Source organism: Hyperolius riggenbachi, chromosome 1, assembly GCF_040937935.1.
Source record: "Hyperolius riggenbachi isolate aHypRig1 chromosome 1, aHypRig1.pri, whole genome shotgun sequence".
Taxonomy (NCBI): domain Eukaryota; kingdom Metazoa; phylum Chordata; class Amphibia; order Anura; family Hyperoliidae; genus Hyperolius; species Hyperolius riggenbachi.
The window spans coordinates 140019573-140040557 of NC_090646.1; the positions used below are offsets into that span (position 1 = coordinate 140019573).

Sequence of the window (20985 nt, forward strand, 5' to 3'; positions counted from 1 at the left end):
TGCAACAGAGTGGTTACTGAAATTTTAGTTTATGGTGTATAATCCCACTTTAAGTACCAGTAAATTGTTGCGGTTACGTGAATTCAAACCCACTTTGTGGGATTTTGACCTAAACAGGAATACATAAATACAGATAAAGCCCTTAATGAACAGTTTATGATTTGCAACCCCATATGAAGGTATCAGTAGAAAATTCATTGGCTCTCCCAAACTTGGCCACATACTGTGAGACTTGCAGGACATGTGGCCAACTATGATAGGGATTAGATTGTGACCCCCTCTGGGGGACAGTTACTCTGTAAAGCACTGAGATGTCAGCACTATATAAATACAAAATAAATGTGAAAGCCAAGAGAGAAGGGACCCAGTCCACAAGGAAGCATGGAGCCACCTCTTACCTGAGTTCTTTCCTCTCTCTCTGGCAGTTACACAGGAAGTTTCCATACTGGCAGGAGTAGATATGGTGCTGAATGTGGATAAGGAACCTCTCATTGAATTCAAATTCACATGGAAATTGTTCCATAAGCTGCCACACACACTCCAGAAACTGATCAATCACTGGCGAGACTTCCTTCGGGTCACCATCTAAATGCCCATACCTGAAATATAATACAAATCTGTAATTTCCACTTACTAAATGCTATACAGTAAATATATCAGTCATGCACAAAGTGTTCCTGTTATTTAGTGTTAAATTAGGTTTCCATTCAGTGGCATAGTTATGGAGCTATGGGCCCCGGTGCGAGTTTTACATTGGGACCCCAAGCACTCTATATGTAGCACTTGATACGGCGCATCTTTTTTTTTTTCATAAATTAGGTTCTGTCTTTTGCCAGCGCCAAAATTACCCTTTGAGTGCTGCTTTAGCCGTAATTCACATTACAGTCTATGGTACTGCCCAGCGGCGCCCAAATGACCGGCTCTCTTTTTAGCGGTCTCGTGCCGATGTCTCCATTAATAGAAACACTTAGGTGTGCAGGCCTACTTTTGTTGCCATTGATAGAAGAATGACATTTTGCATAGAACTAATCAGATACTGGGTAACAGTGAAAGAGCAGAGCCAAGTTGCTGCTCAGGGAAAATACATCATAAGCAGTAGCCATCTTTGGACTTTGTGGAGTGTAGCGTTGAGTGTACAGTTGTTGTAAGTGGACCATTCAAGGACAGGAAGATGCTGATGCAGAAGATCCACCTAGAACTCTTCATTGCAGCCTAAATTTTGTGTCTTCTTCAGAAGTGAGTAAAAATAACTGGACTCCTCTGGCTTCACTGCAGCTATGATTGTTCCAGAACAGTATTGGTTGCTCACTGATGTTATTGTACTGTTTGGAGTTATTCTTTCCCAGTATTTCTATCTGTGGAACATTATAGCTGTATTTCTTGCTAGAGGGAGTCTGTTAGAGCACTTCTATCAGAGTCTCTCCTCTATCACACTTCTGCCTTCAGAGATGAAGACAAGACAGCAGCAACACATCAACTCGCAAATCTGTGCAATTGCCAATGGCTAACTAATGCAGTGAAAAGATGAATATCTCTTTATGAAATGTACATTTGTATACATTTGCCTAAAATAGATACTATATTAACACAACACAGACTTCTTAATATTCTCACCTGTGGTTAAATTTGTGTCCAAATGAAATCCAGTCTTTCTCGATTAGTACCTATTGACAGTGTAGAGCTGCATTAGAATGTGAATTTATGACTACAGGCGTTTGTGACATAGGGATGCAGACTCTCTCACCATAAAGCCTTTGATGGTCCTGTAGTATGGATCCAGGAGCAGACTGGCCACCGAACAGACCTGAGCTGTGCGATCCCATCCATCTGAACAATGCACAAGAACACTGGTGCCCTCCTCAGCCACTGCCTGGAATAATAAAACAGTTCTGTATATTGTGCCTTTAGCAGATCTCAATCAGGAGGCTCTGACCATCTTGTGATCTAATGGCGCAAAATGCTTCTACAAGACTTGACCAGAGCAGCATATTTTTACATGGTGACCACATTGGGTAGAACCTCTGCACAAAACACGTTGTGCTACATCTTAAAGGGAAATTAAGCGAGGCTTCCATATTTATTTCCCTTTAAGCAATACCAGTTGCCTAGCTATCCTGCTGATTTCTTTGGCTGCAATAGTGTCTGAATCACACGCCTGAAACAAGCTTGCAGCTAATCCAGTCTGACTTCCGTCAGAGCACCTGATCTGCATGCTTGTTGAGGGTCTATGGCTAAAAGTATTGAAGGCACAGGATCAGCAGGCAGGGGCGTCGCTTTTGGGGGGGCCCGTGCCCCCAATCTGTCCTGGGGTGCCACGGATCTCCCGGCCGCCGCTGCCCCACACTGCCCTGCTCTGGTCCGCTGGCATTCAGACCTCGATCAGCGCCGGGTGACCAGATAGAGCGGGCGCTAGGACCTAGCGGACACCGCTGATATGCGGAAGTGACATCACTTCCGCATATTTGTGCCCGGCGCCCGCTCTATTTGGTCCAGTCGCCCGCTGATCCTGAGGTCTGACGCGGCAAGGTAGGTGGGGTGGGGAGCGCGCCTGTCACTCACTACCTAACGGGGGTCCCTGCTGTCACTCACTACCTAACGGGGGGCCCTGCTGTCACTCACTACCTAACTGGGGTCCCTGCTGTCACTCACTACCTAACTGGGGTCCCTGCTGTCACTCACTACCTAACTGGGGTCCCTGCTGTCACTCACTACCTAACAGGGGTCCCTGCTGTCACTCACTACCTAACAGGAGTCCCTGCTGTCACTCACTACCTAATGGGGGTCCCTGCTGTCACTCACTACCTAACAGGGGTCCCTGCTGTCACTCACTAATGTACGACTGGCCCCACCCATGGCCACGCCCACTCACTGTATGACCACGCCCATTTTTGCCGCAGCACGCTCTGCGCGCTGCACATAGCCCCCACCTAGTGCCCCCAGGTGCCACCAATCTCCAAGGACCCTAGGAACGCCCCTGTCAGGGGCGTCGCTAGCCCTGTTTTGGGGGGGGCACGTGCCCCCAATCTATCCTGGGGTGCCACGGATCTTCGCCCGGCCCCCTCTGGCAGCGGCTCCCTCCAGCCGCTGCCGCCGCGTCACTCAGACCTAAGGATCAGGCGGCGAGGCGGCGACCAATCGTGCGGGCGCTAGGACCCAGCGCCCGCACTGATATGCGGAAGTGACATCACTTCCGCATATCGAGCGGGTGCGTCCAGCGCCCGCTCTTACTGGTCGGGTCGCCGCTGATCCTGAGGTCTGCTACAAGGTAAGGGGGGTGGGGGGAGCGGCGGCGGGGGGGGGGCTCCCTGTCACTCACTCACTCCCTAAAGGGGCTCCCTGGCACTCACTCACTCCCTAAAGGGGCTCCCTGGCACTCACTCACTCCCTAAAGGGGCTCCCTGGCACTCACTCACTCCCTAAAGGGGCTCCCTGGCACTCACTCACTCCCTAAAGGGGCTCCCTGGCACTCACTCACTCCCTAAAGCGGCTCCCCTGGCACTCACTCATTCCCTAAAGGGGCTCACTGGCACTCACTCACTCCCTAAAGCGGCTCCCCTGGCACTCACTCACTCCCTAAAGGGGCTCCCCCTGGCACTCACTCACTCCCTAAAGGGGCTCCCTGGCACTCACTCTCTAAAGGGGCTCCCCCTGGCACTCACTCCCTAAAGGGGCTCCCTGGCACTCACTCCCTAAAGGGGCTCCCTGGCACTCACTCACTCCCTAAAGGGGTTCCCTGGCACTCACTCACTCCCTAAAGCGGCTCCCCTGGCACTCACTCACTCCCTAAAGGGGCTCCCTGGCACTCACTCCCTAAAGCGGCTCCCCTGGCACTCACTCACTCAAGGGGCTCCCCCTGGCACTCACTCACTCCCTAAAGGGGCTCCCCCTGGCACTCACTCACTCCCTAAAGGGGCTCCCCCTGGCACTCACTCACTCCCTAAAGGGGCTCCCCCTGGCACTCACTCACTCCCTAAAGGGGCTCCCCCTGGCACTCACTCACTCCCTAAAGGGGCTCCCCCTGGCACTCACTCACTCCCTAAAGGGGCTCCCCCTGGCACTCACTCACTCCCTAAAGGGGCTCCCCCTGGCACTCACTCACTCCCTAAAGGGGCTCCCTGGCACTCACTCCCTAAAGCGGCTCCCCTGGCACTCACTCACTCACTCCCTAAAGGGGCTTCCTGGCACTCACTCACTCACTCCCTAAAGGGGCTCCCCCTGGCACTCACTCACTCCCTAAAGGGGCTCCCCCTGGCACTCACTCCCTAAAGGGGTTCCCCCTGGCACTCACTCCCTAAAGGGGCTCCCCCTGGCACTCACTCACTCCCTAAAGGGGCTCCCCCTGGCACTCACTCACTCCCTAAAGGGGCTCCCCCTGGCACTCACTCACTCCCTAAAGGGGCTCCCCCTGGCACTCACTCACTCCCTAAAGGGGCTCCCTGGCACTCACTCCCTAAAGGGGCTCCCTGGCACTCACTCACTCCCTAAAGGGGCTCCCTGGCACTCACTCACTCCCTAAAGGGGCTCCCTGGCACTCACTCCCTAAAGGGGCTCCCTGGCACTCACTCCCTAAAGGGGCTCCCTGGCACTCACTCCCTAAAGGGGCTCCCTGGCACTCACTCCCTAAAGGGGCTCCCTGGCACTCACTCCCTAAAGGGGCTCCCTGGCACTCACTCCCTAAAGGGGCTCCCTGGCACTCACTCCCTAAAGGGGCTCCCTGGCACTCACTCCCTAAAGGGGCTCCCTGGCACTCACTCCCTAAAGGGGCTCCCTGGCACTCACTCACTCCCTAAAGCGGCTCCCCTGGCACTCACTCACTCCCTAAAGCGGCTCCCCTGGCACTCACTCACTCCCTAAAGGGGCTCCCCCTGGCACTCACTCCCTAAAGGGGCTCCCTGGCACTCACTCCCTAAAGGGGCTCCCCCTGGCACTCACTCCCTAAAGGGGCTCCCCCTGGCACTCACTCACTCCCTAAAGGGGCTACCTGGCACTCACTCACTCCCTAAAGGGGCTCCCTGGCACTCACTCACTCCCTAAAGGGCTCCCTGGCACTCACTCACTCCCTAAAGGGGCTCCCTGGCACTCACTCACTCCCTAAAGCGGCTCCCCTGGCACTCACTCACTCCCTAAAGGGGCTCCCTGGCACTCACTCACTCCCTAAAGGGGCTCCCTGGCACTCACTCACTCCCTAAAGCGGCTCCCCTGGCACTCACTCACTCCCTAAAGGGGCTCCCTGGCACTCACTCACTCCCTAAAGGGGCTCCCCCTGGCACTCACTCACTCCCTAAAGGGGCTCCCCCTGGCACTCACTCACTCCCTAAAGGGGCTCCCCCTGGCACTCACTCACTCCCTAAAGGGGCTCCCCCTGGCACTCACTCACTCCCTAAAGGGGCTCCCCCTGGCACTCACTCACTCCCTAAAGGGGCTCCCCCTGGCACTCACTCACTCCCTAAAGGGGCTCCCCCTGGCACTCACTCACTCCCTAAAGGGGCTCCCTGGCACTCACTCACTCCCTAAAGCGGCTCCCCTGGCACTCACTCACTCCCTAAAGGGGCTTCCTGGCACTCACTCACTCACTCCCTAAAGGGGCTCCCCCTGGCACTCACTCACTCCCTAAAGGGGTTCCCCCTGGCACTCACTCACTCCCTAAAGGGGCTCCCCCTGGCACTCACTCACTCCCTAAAGGGGCTCCCCCTGGCACTCACTCACTCCCTAAAGGGGCTCCCCCTGGCACTCACTCACTCCCTAAAGGGGCTCCCCCTGGCACTCACTCACTCCCTAAAGGGGCTCCCCCTGGCACTCACTCACTCCCTAAAGGGGCTCCCCCTGGCACTCACTCACTCCCTAAAGGGGCTCCCCCTGGCACTCACTCACTCCCTAAAGGGGCTCCCCCTGGCACTCACTCACTCCCTAAAGGGGCTCCCCCTGGCACTCACTCCCTAAAGGGGCTCCCTGGCACTCACTCCCTAAAGGGGCTCCCTGGCACTCACTCCCTAAAGGGGCTCCCTGGCACTCACTCCCTAAAGGGGCTCCCCCTGGCACTCACTCCCTAAAGGGGCTCCCCCTGGCACTCACTCCCTAAAGGGGCTCCCCCTGGCACTCACTCCCTAAAGGGGCTCCCCCTGGCACTCACTCCCTAAAGGGGCTCCCCCTGGCACTCACTCCCTAAAGGGGCTCCCCCTGGCACTCACTCCCTAAAGGGGCTCCCCCTGGCACTCACTCACTCCCTAAAGGGGCTCCCTTGCACTCACTCACTCCCTAAAGGGGCTCCCTGGCACTCACTCACTCCCTAAAGGGGCTCCCTGGCACTCACTCACTCCCTAAAGGGGCTCCCCCTGGCACTCACTGACTCCCTAAAGGGCCTCCCCCTGGCACTCACTGACTCCCTAAAGGGCCTCCCTGTCACTCACTCCCTAAAGGTCCTCCCTGTCACTCACTCCCTAAAGGTCCTCCCTGTCACTCACTCCCTAAAGGTCCTCCCTGTCACTCACTCCCTAAAGGGCCTCCCTGGCACTCACTCCCTAAAGGGCCTCCCTGGCACTCACTCCCTAAAGGGCCTCCCTGGCACTCACTCCCTAAAGGGCCTCCCTGGCACTCACTCACTGCCTGAAGGGGCTCCCTGGCACTCACTCACTGCCTGAAGGGGCTCCCTGGCACTCACTCACTGCCTGAAGGGGCTCCCTGGCACTCACTCACTGCCTGAAGGGGCTCCCTGGCACTCACTCACTACCTAAAGGGGCTCCCTGTCACTCACTATCGGGGTCCCTGTCACTCACTACCTAACTGGAGGCGCCTGTCACTCACTAGCTAACCTGGGGGTCCCTGTCACTCACTACCTAACGTGGGGGCTACCATATTAAGGGGGGATTCTGCCTATTTATGTGAAATGCTGTCTATTTATGTGCCTCATGACTGCTGAATTTGTCTTGTTGGGAGCCTTATGATTTGTTGGGGGCCTCAAGATTGCTGAATTTCTTGTTGGGGGCCTCATGATTTGTTGGAGGCCTCATGATTGCTGAATTTGTCTTGTTGGGGGCCTCATGATTTGTTGGGGGTCACATGATTGCTAACTGCGAGACTATGGGAAAAGCTGAATCCTTATCATATGAGACAATAGCATTAAACCTACTTTTTTAGCTTTTTAAAACAGAACATAAAACTGAGAGGTTCTAAAAAATTGAATACATTTTTCAGGAGTAGGATGGATGAAATTGTTTATCTTCACAGTTTATTTTCAACTTGGATGTTCCATAATGTTCATGTATGAGTTAAAACGTTTGTACAGTATTTAGTTTAAATTGCGGTTGCCACTTTGCGATAGATAAGTGACTTTTGGGTTGCAGTTTGGGCACTCGGCCTCCAAAAGGTTCGCCACCACTGTCATAATCTAATGTCCCACCATTGCTAGGTTCATGTAAATTTGTTTCCACCCGGCCGTTACCACACCTATATTCTGGTCCATGGCCCACCCATTTTTTGGTGCGGCAGGATAAGCACACCGCACAACGTGATCCTCATATTTTTGGCACGCTAGCTGCAGTGTGCTGAATTCTGCTGCCTACAGTATGTACAGTATACGCTGTTCTCTAGTTGCTGCACTGTGTGCTGATTTACCTCCAGTGTGTACAGTGTAAGGTGTTACTCTGTGCCTTTACTGATTGTAAACCAGCTATATTGTATGCTGATCCCTGCTACTTTCAGTATGTACAGTATTAGCTGTAAAGCCTGGTACACACATACAATTTTGATTAGCCAATTTTAGCTCTGTTCATAAAATTCATTGTCTGTTGGCCCACTTACTGCACGGGGGTGGTAAAATTGGGGGTCAGTAATTGACCAATCAAAATTGTATGTGCGTATACATCTTTGATCTATGCCTATACTGATTGTAAATTATCCAAATAAAGGACAGGGGGCTCCATCCAATATTTCGATGGGCAGGCCCGTTATCTGTAGCTTACACCGCTGCTAAGTTCATGTACATTTGGCCCCACCCATGGCCACGCCCACTCACGCATGGTCACGCCCATTTTTGCCACGGCGCGTATAACTCCCCGCCTGGTGCCCACAGGTGCCCCCGATCTCCAAGGACCCTAGAAACGCACCTGTTGACCCTGGTTTATACTTTATATAGTCCTTTTGTCTTTTAATACTTCCAGTTGTAATTAGTAATTGTAGCTAACAAGAGCAGTACATAAACAGGGGTATTACCTTGGCAATGAAGATACCAGCATCCAGTATGGTCTTGATGTGTTTTAACCATCCTGATGACTCCAGACCCCAGAGGAACTCACCCATGGATGGCGATCGGAGTTCACACACTGCAATTAAAGCCACACAGGGTAGTTAAGTTAAAGTCCACATGGCTTCCTAAAAATACCATGAATCAATTACGTCAATTTTTCGGACAAAGGCCTTGATTCATAAAGCATTACCACATGAGATAATGCACAAAACAGCTGACTTTACTGTGCACTTAGGAAAATGTCAATTCATAAAGGCTGTTACCACATGAAAAACTGAAGTTACAGAGCAGTGAGGTAAATTACCGACTCGTGCAGTAAATACATCAACACATGTCAGTAAATTCCAATTCATAAAAACTAGAACATACGGTAAAGCCCAGAAACGTATGCGGTGATTACTCTGGCAGCTCTGGTGTCGGAAACAGTGCGGAGACTGTGCGGGAGTTGTGACTTACAGAAGCAGAGAGGAATAACCTAAAGGTGGCCACACACGATACAAAAAAATTATCCGATTTTACAGTAATTCGATAAAAACGATCGGATCTCCCGAAAAAAAATCAAAAGCTTTTTTTTAATACGACTGAAAAATCCGATCGGATTTCCCGGTTTCTTCGATTTTTATAGATCCGGAATACCAGATATTTTTCTTCAAAAGATTGCATGGTGTGTTAGATTGTCAATTTATTAATATACACAACCTAGCAATTTTGTCAGAGTTTCCAATCATTTTTATCATAATTGGGGAAAAATTGAACATACGTGTGTGGTACATTGGTCATATTTTTGAAATGTTACAATCAGTCCGAAAAATTGATTGCAATTCTTAAATTGAACAGATATTTAAAAAAATTGTATGGTGTGTGGCCACCTTAACCACTTGAGGACCGCCCCCCCAGCCGAGGGGCGGCGGCAAGTGCTGGGCCCAAACGACCGCAATACGCCCATCGGCGGTGGCGGGCGTGGTTATGCGCCGATCGTGTCATTCGTGACGCGATCAGCCGCCGGCGACAGGCTCCGCCCCCCTCGCGCTGTAACCCGCCAGCCATTTGGAAGCGCCGGCGGGTTACTAGCTGCCCGATCGCCGCTGACAAAGTGTATAATAGGCTTTGTAATGTATACAAAGCCACAAAGCCTATTATACAGGCTGCCTCCTGCCCTGGTGGTCCCAGTGTCCGAGGGACCACCAGGGAAGGCTGCAGCCACCCTAGTCTGCACCCAAGCACACTGATCTCCCCCCCCCCCCCCTTCCCTCTGATTGCCCACAGCACCGCTCAGACCCCCCCCCCCCCCCCTGCTCACCCCCCAGACCACTAATTGCACCCAATAACCCCCCTAATCACCCATCAATCACTCCCTGTTACTATCTGTCAACGCTATTTTTTTCTTATGCCCTAAACTGCCCCCTGCTCCCTCCTGATCACCCCAGCCCCCCCCCCCCCCCCTCAGATTCTCCCCAGACCCCCCCCCCCCCCCCCGTGTACTGTATGCCTCTATCCCCCCTGTAATAACCCACTGATCACCTGTCAATCACCCATCAATCAGCCCCTAACCTGCCCCTTGCGGGCAATCTAATCGCCCACCCACACCATCAGATCGCCCGCAGATCCGACGTCAGATCACCTCCCAAGTGCATTGTTTACATCTGTTCTCTCCTCTAAACACCCACTAATTACCATCAATCACCCATCAATCACACCCTATCACCACCTGTCACTGTTACCCATCAGATTAGACCCTAATCTGCCCCTTGAGGGCACCCAATCACCCGCCCACACGCTCAGATTGCCCTCAGACCCCCCCTTATCAATTCGCCAGTGTATTATTTTTATCTGTTCTTCCCTGTAATAACCCACTGCTCACCTGTCAATCACCCATCAATCACCCCCTGTCACTGCCACCTATCAATCAGCCCCTAACCTGCCCCTTGCGGGCAATCTGATCACCCACCCACACCATCAGATCGCCCGCAGACCCGACGTCAGATCATCTCCCAAGTGCATTCCTTGCATCTATTCCCCCCTCTAATCACACCTTGAGACACCCATCAATCACCTCCTGTCACCCCCTAGCACACCTACCCATCAGATCAGGCCCTAATTTTCCCCGTGTGGGCTCCTGATCACTCGGCCAAACCCTCAGATCCCCCTCAGACCCCCTTCCGATCACCTCCCCAGTGCATTGATTGCATCTATTTTCCCCTCTAACCACCCCCTGAGACACCCATCAATCACCTCCTGTCACCCCCCCTAGCACTCCTATCCATCAGATCAGGCCCAATACAACCTGTCATCTAAAAGGCCACCCTGCTTATGACCGGTTCCACAAAATTCGCCCCCTCATAGACCACCTGTCATCAAAATTTGCAGATACTTATACCCCCGAACAGTCATATTGAGACATTTGGTTTCCAGACTACTCACGGTTTTGGGCCCGTAAAAATGCCAGGGCAATATAGGGACCCCATTTTAGAAAAAAGACACCCCAATGTATTCTGTTAGGTGTATGACAAGTTCATAGAAGATTTAATTTTTTGTCAAAAGTTAGCAGAAATTGATTTTATTGTTTTTTTCACAAAGTGTCATTTTTCACTAACTTGTGACAAAAAAAATCTTCTATGAACTCACCATACACCTAATGGAATACCTTGGGGTGTCTTCTTTCTAAAATGGGGTCACTTGTGGGGTTCCTATACTGTCCTGGAATTTTAGGGGCCCTAAACTGTGAGGAGTAGTCTAGAAACCAAATGCCTCAAAATGACCTGGAGAAGTAGTATAATGTGTTTTGGGGTGTATTTTTACACATACCCATGCTGGGTGGGAGAAATCTCTCTGTAAATGGACAATTGTGTGTAAAAAAAATAAAAAAAAATTGTCATTTACAGAGATATTTCTCCCACCCAGCATGGATATATGTAAAAATACACCACAAAACACATTATACTACTTCTTCTGAGCACGGCTGTACCACGTGTGGCACTTTTTTGCAGCCTAACTGCGCTAAGGGGCCCAAAGTCCAATGAGTGCCTTTACTATTTCACAGGTCATTTTGAGACATTTGGGTTCAAGACTACTCCTCACGGTTTAGGGCCCCTAAAATGCCAGGGCAGTATGAACCCCACAAGTGACCCCATTTTAGAAAAAAAGACACCCCAAGGTATTTTGTTAGGTGTATGACGAGTTCATAGAAGATTTTAACTTTTTGTCACAAGTTAGCGGAAATTGATTTGTATCGTTTTTTTTTTTTTCACAAAGTGTCAATTTTCGCTAACTTTAAAAAAAAAAAAAAAATCTTCTATGAACTCACCATACACCTAATGGAATACCTTGGGGTGTCTTCTTTCTAAAATGGGGTCACTTGTGGGGTTCCTATACTGCTCTGGCATTTTAGGGGCCCTAAACCGTGAGGAGTAGTCTTGAAACCAAATGTCGCAAAATGACCTGTGAAATCCTAAAGGTACTCATTGGACTTTGGGCCCCTTAGCGCAGTTAGGCTGCAAAAAAGTGCCACACATGTGGTATCGCCGTACTCAGGAGAAGTAGCATAATGTGTTTTGGGGTGTATTTTTACACATACCCATGCTGAGTGGGAGAAATATCTCTGTAAATGGACAATTGTGTGTAAAAAAAATAAATCAAAAAATTGTCATTTACAGAGATATTTCTCCCACCCTGCATGGGTATGTGTAAAAATACACCCCAAAAACACATTATACTACTTCTCCTGAGTACGGCAATACCACATGTGTGGCACTTTTTTGCAGCCTAACTGCGCTAAGGGGCCCAAAGTCCAATGAGCACCTTTAGGCTTTACAGGGGTGCTTACAATTAGGCACCCCCCAAAATGCCAGGACAGTAAACACACCCCACAAATGACTCCATTTTGGAAAGTAGACACTTCAAGGTATTCAGAGAGGAGCATAGTGAGTCCGTGGCAGATTTCATTTTTTTGTCGCAAGTTAGAAGAAATGGAAACTTTTTTTTTTTTGTTTTTTAGTCACAAAGTGTCATTTTCCGCTAACTTGTGACAAAAAATAAAATCTTCTATGAACTCACCATGCCTCTCAGTGAATACTTTGGGATGTCTTCTTTCCAAAATGGGGTCATTTGGGGGGTGTTTATACTATCCTGGAATTTTAGCACCTCATGAAACATGACAGGTGGTCAGTAAAGTCAGAGATGCTTCAAAATGGGAAAATTCACTTTTGGCACTATAGTTTGTAAACGCTATAACTTTTACCCTAACCAATAAATATACACTGAATGGATCTTTTTTATCAAAGACATGTAGCACAATAAATTTGGACAAAAATGTATACAGAAATTTTACTTTATTTGAAAAATGTCAGCACAGAAAGTAAAAAAAAAATCATTTTTTTGACAAAATTCATGTCTTTTTTGATGAATATAATAAAAAGTAAAACTCGCAGCAGCAATCAAATAGCACCAAAAGAAAGCTGTATTAGTGACAAGAAAAGGAGGTAAAAATTCATTTAGGTGGTAGGTTGTATGAGCGAGCAATAAACCGTGAAAGCTGCAGTGGTCTGAATGAAAAAAAGGCTTTGGTCCTTAAAGGGCGAAAAGACTGTGATCCTCAAGTGGTTAAAGAGTAACTGTCAGGCTGCAGAAGCTAATTTAAACCTCTATTCTCCTGTGTTAAACAGTTTAGAAGGAAGCTCAAAAGCCATTAGTGAAGATAAAAATCTCAGTTACCTTTGATGTGTGCTTATCAGCAAGTCTGTTATAGACCCATAAAGACGCAAGCCGCATACTAAACAGCAAAGCATTCTGGGGCCCTCCCCTCGGCTGCTAATGAGACGTTACAGAAGCTTGTAATCAGTCCAGCGCGTAGCACTGATAAATCTCGGGGGCAGAGTACACTGCAGGAGTCAGCTATTGTTCCTAGCCACATGGCTCATTAATATTCCCTGCACACTGTGTTGTTCAAGTAGGAGCTTATCTGTGATCAGGAAGCAGGCAGGACATGACCACACATTTGAAAGAAAAACATGGAGCCTGCCATGAGCTGTCAGGAGCATCTATCTCTGCATATACTATATACAAATTCTGTGAAGTACAAACGTGGACAGTGAAATGCATATGTAATGTAAGTACAGCCAATCTCTAGCTACTGATATGTGTTTATTTTCTCTGAGACCTTATACCTAACAGCTCCTCTTTAAGACTGACAGGAGCAGAGAGCCAATAGAAACAGCCCGTCTCCAGCAAGTCACTGAGTCATACGCATGATGTCATACACATGTGCAGTGCGCTCCCGGCAAAAGGGTCATGCAGCCCAGACGGCGCCTGCGCAGTAAGTCCCGACCCTGCCAACCGGAAGGGGATCCCAGGGGGCTTTTAGGTGAGCTACGGGGGCAGAAAGGAGAACGTTTCTCCAAACTTTTTGAGCTCTGGTATCCTTCAATTCTAATATTTAAAAAATTGGGGTCCCTAAGGTAGCAATTTATGCATTTTCTTTTAAATTCTGTCCCTTTTTTGTTTGTTTGCTTGTTTTAACAAGTGCTTTATTTTGGTACAGTGGAAATAAAAACAAAATGTTTATTGCTTTTGATTCAGTTCAACTCTAAAACACCCTAAAATCGATTCTACTACTTGTCCTTGTTAAAATTATACCACATATGTTTTATTTGGTAGCTAGTAAATCAATGAGATGCAAATACTTCTGAGCTTATGCAAATTTGTCTGCAAATTTAAATTGATTGGTGCATTTTTCAAACTGTATATATTTGCATAAAAAATTGCATACATTTGCATCAACTCTGAAATATTTGCATCTCATTGATCATCCCTAATTGCTAGGTAGGCATTTAACTGTGCATGTGGCTTTCTACGTGCCAATAAAAGTATTTTAGCACCATTCTTTATTTAAAGAGCCCCAGAACAGACTGGACATCAGAAAAAGGCAACAAATGTCACCATTATGAAAAGAGATCATACAGCGCTCTTCAAATATGGTAATTGGTAAGGTTCTGACTCTTGTACTTTTCCTGAACTTTTCCCAAGTTTGATCATCATTTTGAAATTTACATTTTTTGAATCTTGGATTGAGTTTGTCCCTTCCTATTTTCTATGTGATGTGTCCAAGCTGAGCAATGCATCAAAATTTGTTACACAACTTATTTCAATGAAATACGGTACCTCATTTGATAACAAACTGGATGCACAGCAATCTATTATTCTCAAGCTGTACGTATGGCTTTTTGGCACTAATTACAGCGTCATTTTTTCCAATGTTGGAACCTTCTGACCATATTAGGCAACAAGTATACAAGATTGCATTGCATAGGTACAAGTATGGCCTATGCCTACACAGCAGCACAAAGATGGCTAGAGCACAGCTTGCTGCTGTTGTGCAGGCCATACTTGCCGCTTAGTACGACTATACTCTTAAGGTCTGCAAAGAAGAGCAGTGTTCTCCCCAGGCTCTTTTAGCCGGGTGCTCCACCCGGCTAGATTTGGTGACCACCCGGCTGTCATCGGCTTACCTCCTCATCTCCTACTATGATGTAAGCAGAGTTGCCCTGCATTTTCATCTCGCCCCACCCGGCTGCTTTTTCATGCCACCCAGCTACTATTTCATGCCACCCGGCTGGAAAAAAAATTCTGAGGAGAACACAGAAGAGGGTCCGGTCAAGCAGTGGTGGGTGGGGGGAAAGATCAGAGAAGCCTCTGGTTCATCCAGAGACTTCTACCTCTCCTAAGATAAGTATTAGGCATGGTCAGTGAGATGCAAATAATGCAAACAATTCAGAGTTGATGCAGGATTACACAATACATTTACATACAAGATTTGCATAATCCTGTATCAACTCTGAATTATTTGCATCCCATTGACTGCTTCTAGTAAGCATCTTTTATTTATTTATTTATTTTCCCTCCACAGATTTACTTTAAAGCGGAATGAAACCCAGCATTTCTTCTTTGCTCAAAAAGATTATTTACAGCATATTATATTATTATTATTAATTGTAGTTATAAAGCGCCAACATATTACGCAGCGCTGGATTTAGGTTATATACTACCACCTTTTATTTTCTATTTTTTTTACTAGAACAGCATTTAACTAGTTAAACACAGGACTTGTATCAAGTGAGGAATGTGAAACATTCTCTGACTGTGCAGACTCTCCTGAACACAGACAATCAGAAAGCATTTCATACAAGATGAATAAATCAGTTATGAATAAAATGCAAAGGCAGCTCTCAGAGCAACAAAAAAAAATGTACTTTGGGAACTTGTACATTTCTAAATGAATAATAATACTTAAAGTGGTCTAACACCCAGCATTACAACTTTGCTTTAAAAGATTGCTTACAGCTTACAAACGATTATGCCAGATTTTTTTTTAAGCAGAAATTCACTGAATGGGTTAAACATGACATTTTAGTGTTGGATTTAACTAGGAATCCGCTTCCGTGCTTATCTTTAGTTACAAATGTATCTTTATTTGGAATACAAATAGACCTTTGAAAAGCCTGCCGGGGAAGCCCTCTTTGTTCTCTCAGAGAGGTGTTTGTTTGTTACATTGTAGATAGATACATTTGTAACTAAACCTAAGCACTGAGGAGGATTTCTAGCTAAATGCAGCACTAAAATGTCATGTTTAATCCATTCAGTGAATTTCTGCTAAAAAAAAAAAAATCTGGCATAATAGTTTATAAGCTGTAAGCAATCTTTTAAAGCAAAGTTGAAATGCTGGGTGTTAGACCACTTTAAGCACAAAATCAAATATGCTAACCGTATGGCATTTAAAAAGTAGGAAAACATGTTTTTATTGAATATTATGTCAGGGTTTTATACCGCTTTACGGTTGGGATAACACAATACTTTTTAATGGTGACACGCAAGTTCATTCCAAATTCTGCTTTTTTCATACCAGGATTCCCACATATTTTAAAAATGGAGTCCTCTCCCCCAGTAAAATTGCAAACCATTAGAGGCCCATAATTTGTGAAGCATGCGTAAACCGCGCACTACATGCGTTTTCATGAACACAGCCGTTTTCCGCAATGCAAGTTTGGTCCCAGACCAATAATGATCACCGTTTCTGGCTCATGGAACACATAATCCCTTGTACAAATCAAAGCTACCCTTGGAGCCCCTGGGAAGGCACGTGAACATGCATGCATGCGGCAGCGCATGCAAAGCGACATGGAGATTTCAAGGATGTGAGACTAGAGTAAACAGACGAGACTCACGCCCCAAAATCAGCAACTGGTCAAAATATAAGATTTGTGTAGAACAGAGACTTTTTTTTGAAATAGGAAATTCCCTTAGGCTAGATTCACAGTGGGACGTTGCATTTTGATGCCACGTTAAAGTCTCACCGCAAGCTTACAACGCAACGCGCCCAAAAAGTGGCAACGCAGCGTTACCGTCGCATACAGCAGATACAGTAAAAAATACAGGCAATGAAAAGTATGCTTCCAAGTCATTACTGAGCATGTGCAAACAGTCCAACGCAGCTAATAACGTGTATAACGCACTGCATGCAGTACTTTTACTTAACGTGCAGCGTTAGACACCAATGCAACGTGTGCACTGTGAACAGCGCATTGATTTTTCATTGCAGTGAGTTATTCTGCGTTAAATGTTGTTTTAACGCGCGACTTTTAACGTCCCACTGTGAACTTAGCCTCAAATGTAATATTCTGAACCCAATGAAAGGTTCAAGGCTCACCCACATCTGTAGATAGCAAATAGTTTTTATTCTGAGTTTTGTGTGTATGTGTCGAAACTGTTATTACTGCAAATATTTAATACAGGACTACAGAATACAAACCAAAACATTCTTTTTACACCTTCTAGTGAACTAAGTGTAGAATTTAGGGCAGTGTATAACAAAGACAAAAGTACCAGAACAAGTCAGATGGCAAAAAAGGGAAGTGATCTGCACAATGTCCATAAAAAAAAAAAAAAATCTTTGTTAAACGAGAAGTGAGCAAGCAAAAAGAACAACGGACGTTTTTTTTTTGTTTTGTTTTTTTTGCCATGACTATGAATAAGGAGTCAATGTAGTCAAAAACATGTCCCTGCCCCTGTTGTAGCTATCCACATGCTTTGGCTGGACCCAGATCCAGCACTGCCTCGTTAAATGGATTGAGCAGTTTCATCTCTGGCCTCAACTCACCAGAACTAATCTATTTGCGTAAAACAAACTCTGACCAATTCAATATCAATCAAGATAATGCAAGTGTCCAGTTTTGTTTAAATACAGGCTTCTTAGATCCGGATGTTCCTGTTATTCTTAGATAGTCCTAGTTCTAAACATTTGTGGCAATTTTTTCCAAGAATTAGAAGGACAAGGATGTTGTAGCCTCTGGGAATTAAACAATTACAGTCAGTAACATAAAATAAGTGACAATATCTAACAGTGACATAGTAAACTTCAAGCTTCCGCAAAATGTATAAAAAAAAAAAAAAAAAAAAAAAAAAGGAAAGCTTCCAGCCGTGACAAGACAACAACAGAAAGATATGAAAGAGTATATGAAGGCGGCCAGTATCTCTCCCTGCTGTGTGGTCACCTTTTACCAGGTCAGCATACGTAAAAAAAGGCTTTGAGAATATTTGACTTTTCACAAGAATGACTTCAAATAAAATAGGAGTACATTGGCCATATCCGGACTTCCGTGAAACAAGAATATAGTGAGGGAAATGGTCAAAAATACAACTCGTGGGAAAAATACACATCGTTTCTTTTACTTCTAGCATATTCAAAGGGAATGTATAGTCATTTTTAATTATATTTATTAGTCTTCTTACTATACCGGTAGTTCCCAACTTGGGAACACCCGATTTACTAACAACCTGCTGATACAAACCGCACAAAATGTGATGTAGTTTTTTTTTATGTTTTTTTAAACCAGTAAAATTATATTTTTTGCTGTGGTACACTGAGGGGCTCACTGAAAGGGCAGAGGTGGCATAAGGTGGGGGAGGGCGAGGATGGGGAGAGAGACACTGAAGGCACAGAGGGGCATAGAGGTAGGTACAGGGAACAGAGAATTCACTGTGTTTCGACTTATGGACAGATTCAGGTTAAGAACAAATCTACAGTCCCCCATCTAGTTTCTTCACTAAGGACTACCTGTATGCATGAAAAATATAAAATATCCCTTCTCAGGCAGGGTTCACAATGTTAATCAAAGTTAATCAATGGATGTTTCACACTACATATGATTTTTTTTTATTTGCGTTGCATGTGCAGGAAAATTTCAGTCACAATTTCCAAGCACAAAAGTTACTTCTCTCTATTTTTACATTGTACTGCTGTGGACAAATACCAGCATATTTTTGCATACAATTACGCGTGTTGCGAAAACAGGTTTCACGCACACAAGTGCTATTATCTTCCTCAACCTCAGGTTCTCTACCAGAAGCCTGGGAGCATGAGGGTTCTGCACAGTATCTCTGTTCCTAGCACTAAACAAAACAGCTAAAGAGCTGGCACATCCAAAGTAATATCTCTATTGGTTACATGTAAAAGCATAGTGCCAACTTTTCAGTCACGTATCAAGCCAAGATTTGCTCACAGTCAAAATCTGTCTGCTGCCACGTACAACTCCTATTTCAGGATAAGAAGGGAGTCAGGCTCCTCATGACACTCATGCAGGACGATGTATATACAGCAAGTAGGAGCCGTTGCCTATGAGCAAATCTTGCCTTGATAAAGAGGCCCTAAGCGGCTCTGAAATGTTGGCCCTATGCTTTTACATGGAACCAATAAAGATATTTCTTTGGATGTGCCAGCTCTTTACCCGTTTTATACAATGCATGAGGGCGTCATCCCTCTTTGCGAGCGAACACTCCCTCCACGGGTTTGATCCTTTAATGTGTGCGAGACAACATTACAATTCAGTTTGTTCCTAGCACTGCAGTCTGATATTTTTCACTGGAGCCACTCCTTATGCTAAAGAATCACACCCATTGGGGTTACAGTGCAGAAGGATGGAGGGCAAGGAGCAGTATAGCAACAGGCGACCGATGTGTCCCACTATATTGCCAGATCAAGGTTGAGAAGAGGAGTGTGTCGGTATCCACAGAACCGGAGCGAGGGGGAAAGGAGCATGGCGGCAGGATCAGGTGCAGTATGGAAGTGTTAGTGTAGTATTAGTACAGTGTAAAATTATTTTCCCCTGAGGTTTGCCCTCTAAACCTAGGTGCATCTTATAGTGCAGAGCATCTTATATACTGAAAAGTATGGTAACGATGTGGTCTAGTGCCAAAATATCACTGAGAATACTTGAAGACAGCACCAAAACCACTTCGTGCTGGATAAACAGGTGTCAGGGTTATGACCAAGGTAGGCGAAATTGAACAGCAACTGAACACCTGCTTTGAAAAGGCCAGAACCAATCACTTAGGCCTGCGATCAGAACGCAACACAAATCGATGCGTTGCATGGCTGATCCCATTAACTTTTAGTGAATGGGTCAGCCGCACATTTTGCAAAAAAATGCGTGCAGCATGCGTTCGGACCACACTGGTACAGAATGCATGCAGCGTGAACATCAGCCAGTGCAGTTTATGTACTTCTGATGTTCGTGCGTGTCGGCCTCCTGCATGTGTTGCCGAAATACGGACGGCAAGGCGTCTAATGTGAACGGGCCTAACACCACCACCTACATAACATGTTCTATTTGTTACTTTTGGAAAGATTTCCCCACTTTCTGCACAACAAGTGATAAAAATGGGTGATTGGGCGTATAGGACAATGAATAGGTTTTTCAGAATAAGTTTTGATCTTCACTGGTCTCCAACAAGAAGCTCCTAGGAGTTGGCCAACATGCTGAACTCGGTGGTAGAGAAAATATGTGCCCTGAGGTCTGATACTATAGGATGAACATCGGTGCTCCACTTTGCTTTCATAAGAGGTCATTAAACAATTAGTCAGGAAGCAGGAAGTCAGTAGCAGTAATTCTGCAGGTAGAACAATATTATTGTATATTGTCTTTTGAATATTTTTAGATGGACAGAATTTCTAATATTATGGACTGGGAAGTGATTAAGAATAAAAAAGCATAAAAATAAGTAACAATGCATAACAGTGACATGACAACTATAAAGCTTCCGCACTAAACGATCTGCAGGGGAAACGTCAAGCTGTGACTATACAATATATGAATGCTTCAGAAATGTAGATGAGAATGAAGTGCTAATCACTGAAATCCCTCCCTGCTGGGATCTCACCTCTTTCTAGGACATGAACTAGAAAGGGTCAGAATATCTGGCCAATCACAGGGGTGGAGGGTGGTGCCTTCAAACTGCAGGAGGCTTTCTGAGAATCCAGGAAGTTCCACCAGGAAAATATGAATATGTCATCAAGTTCTATGCACTTAAAGAGATATGGCTTTGTACAATTTATAAAGCAATACAATGTTATCGGGAGGGATGTGGCTGACCGGAGGAGATTGATGGGATATGGTTTGTGTGTTGCTTTATTGTATAAAAATCAATAAAAAGACATTCTCACAATAAAATGTTATTAACAGAGTCAATATAAGAAAAAATATCCATACATGACAAGTGTCATTTAGGCAGGGCTGTTTTTAAGCAAAGGTATTCCGCTGAATGAAGCCACACCCACATGGGTGTTTGTGCCTCCTTCGGTCCCCTTGTGCCACCTCTGCCCCCATGCCTTCCTTCGTCCCCCTTTGTGACTCCTTCTAGACCCTGTGCCTGCCCCTGTCCCCATTTGTGCGTCTGCCTCCCTTTTCCTCCTCCTG

General features: G+C 46.4%; 1 protein-coding gene across 2 annotated transcripts in view; it reads right to left on the bottom strand.

The window, feature by feature from the left end:
- MTMR7 (myotubularin related protein 7) overlaps window positions 1–20985 on the bottom strand; it is a 65480-nt gene that overhangs the window by 16047 nt on the left and 28448 nt on the right. For both annotated transcript variants that reach the window (XM_068278631.1, XM_068278632.1), the window contains exons 8-11: window positions 8209–8318; window positions 1745–1870; window positions 1615–1664; window positions 399–599 (exon numbers count right to left, since the gene is read on the bottom strand). In XM_068278631.1, coding sequence (XP_068134732.1) covers window positions 399–599; window positions 1615–1664; window positions 1745–1870; window positions 8209–8318 — 487 coding nt within the window. The remainder of the gene's footprint in view (window positions 1–398; window positions 600–1614; window positions 1665–1744; window positions 1871–8208; window positions 8319–20985) is intronic.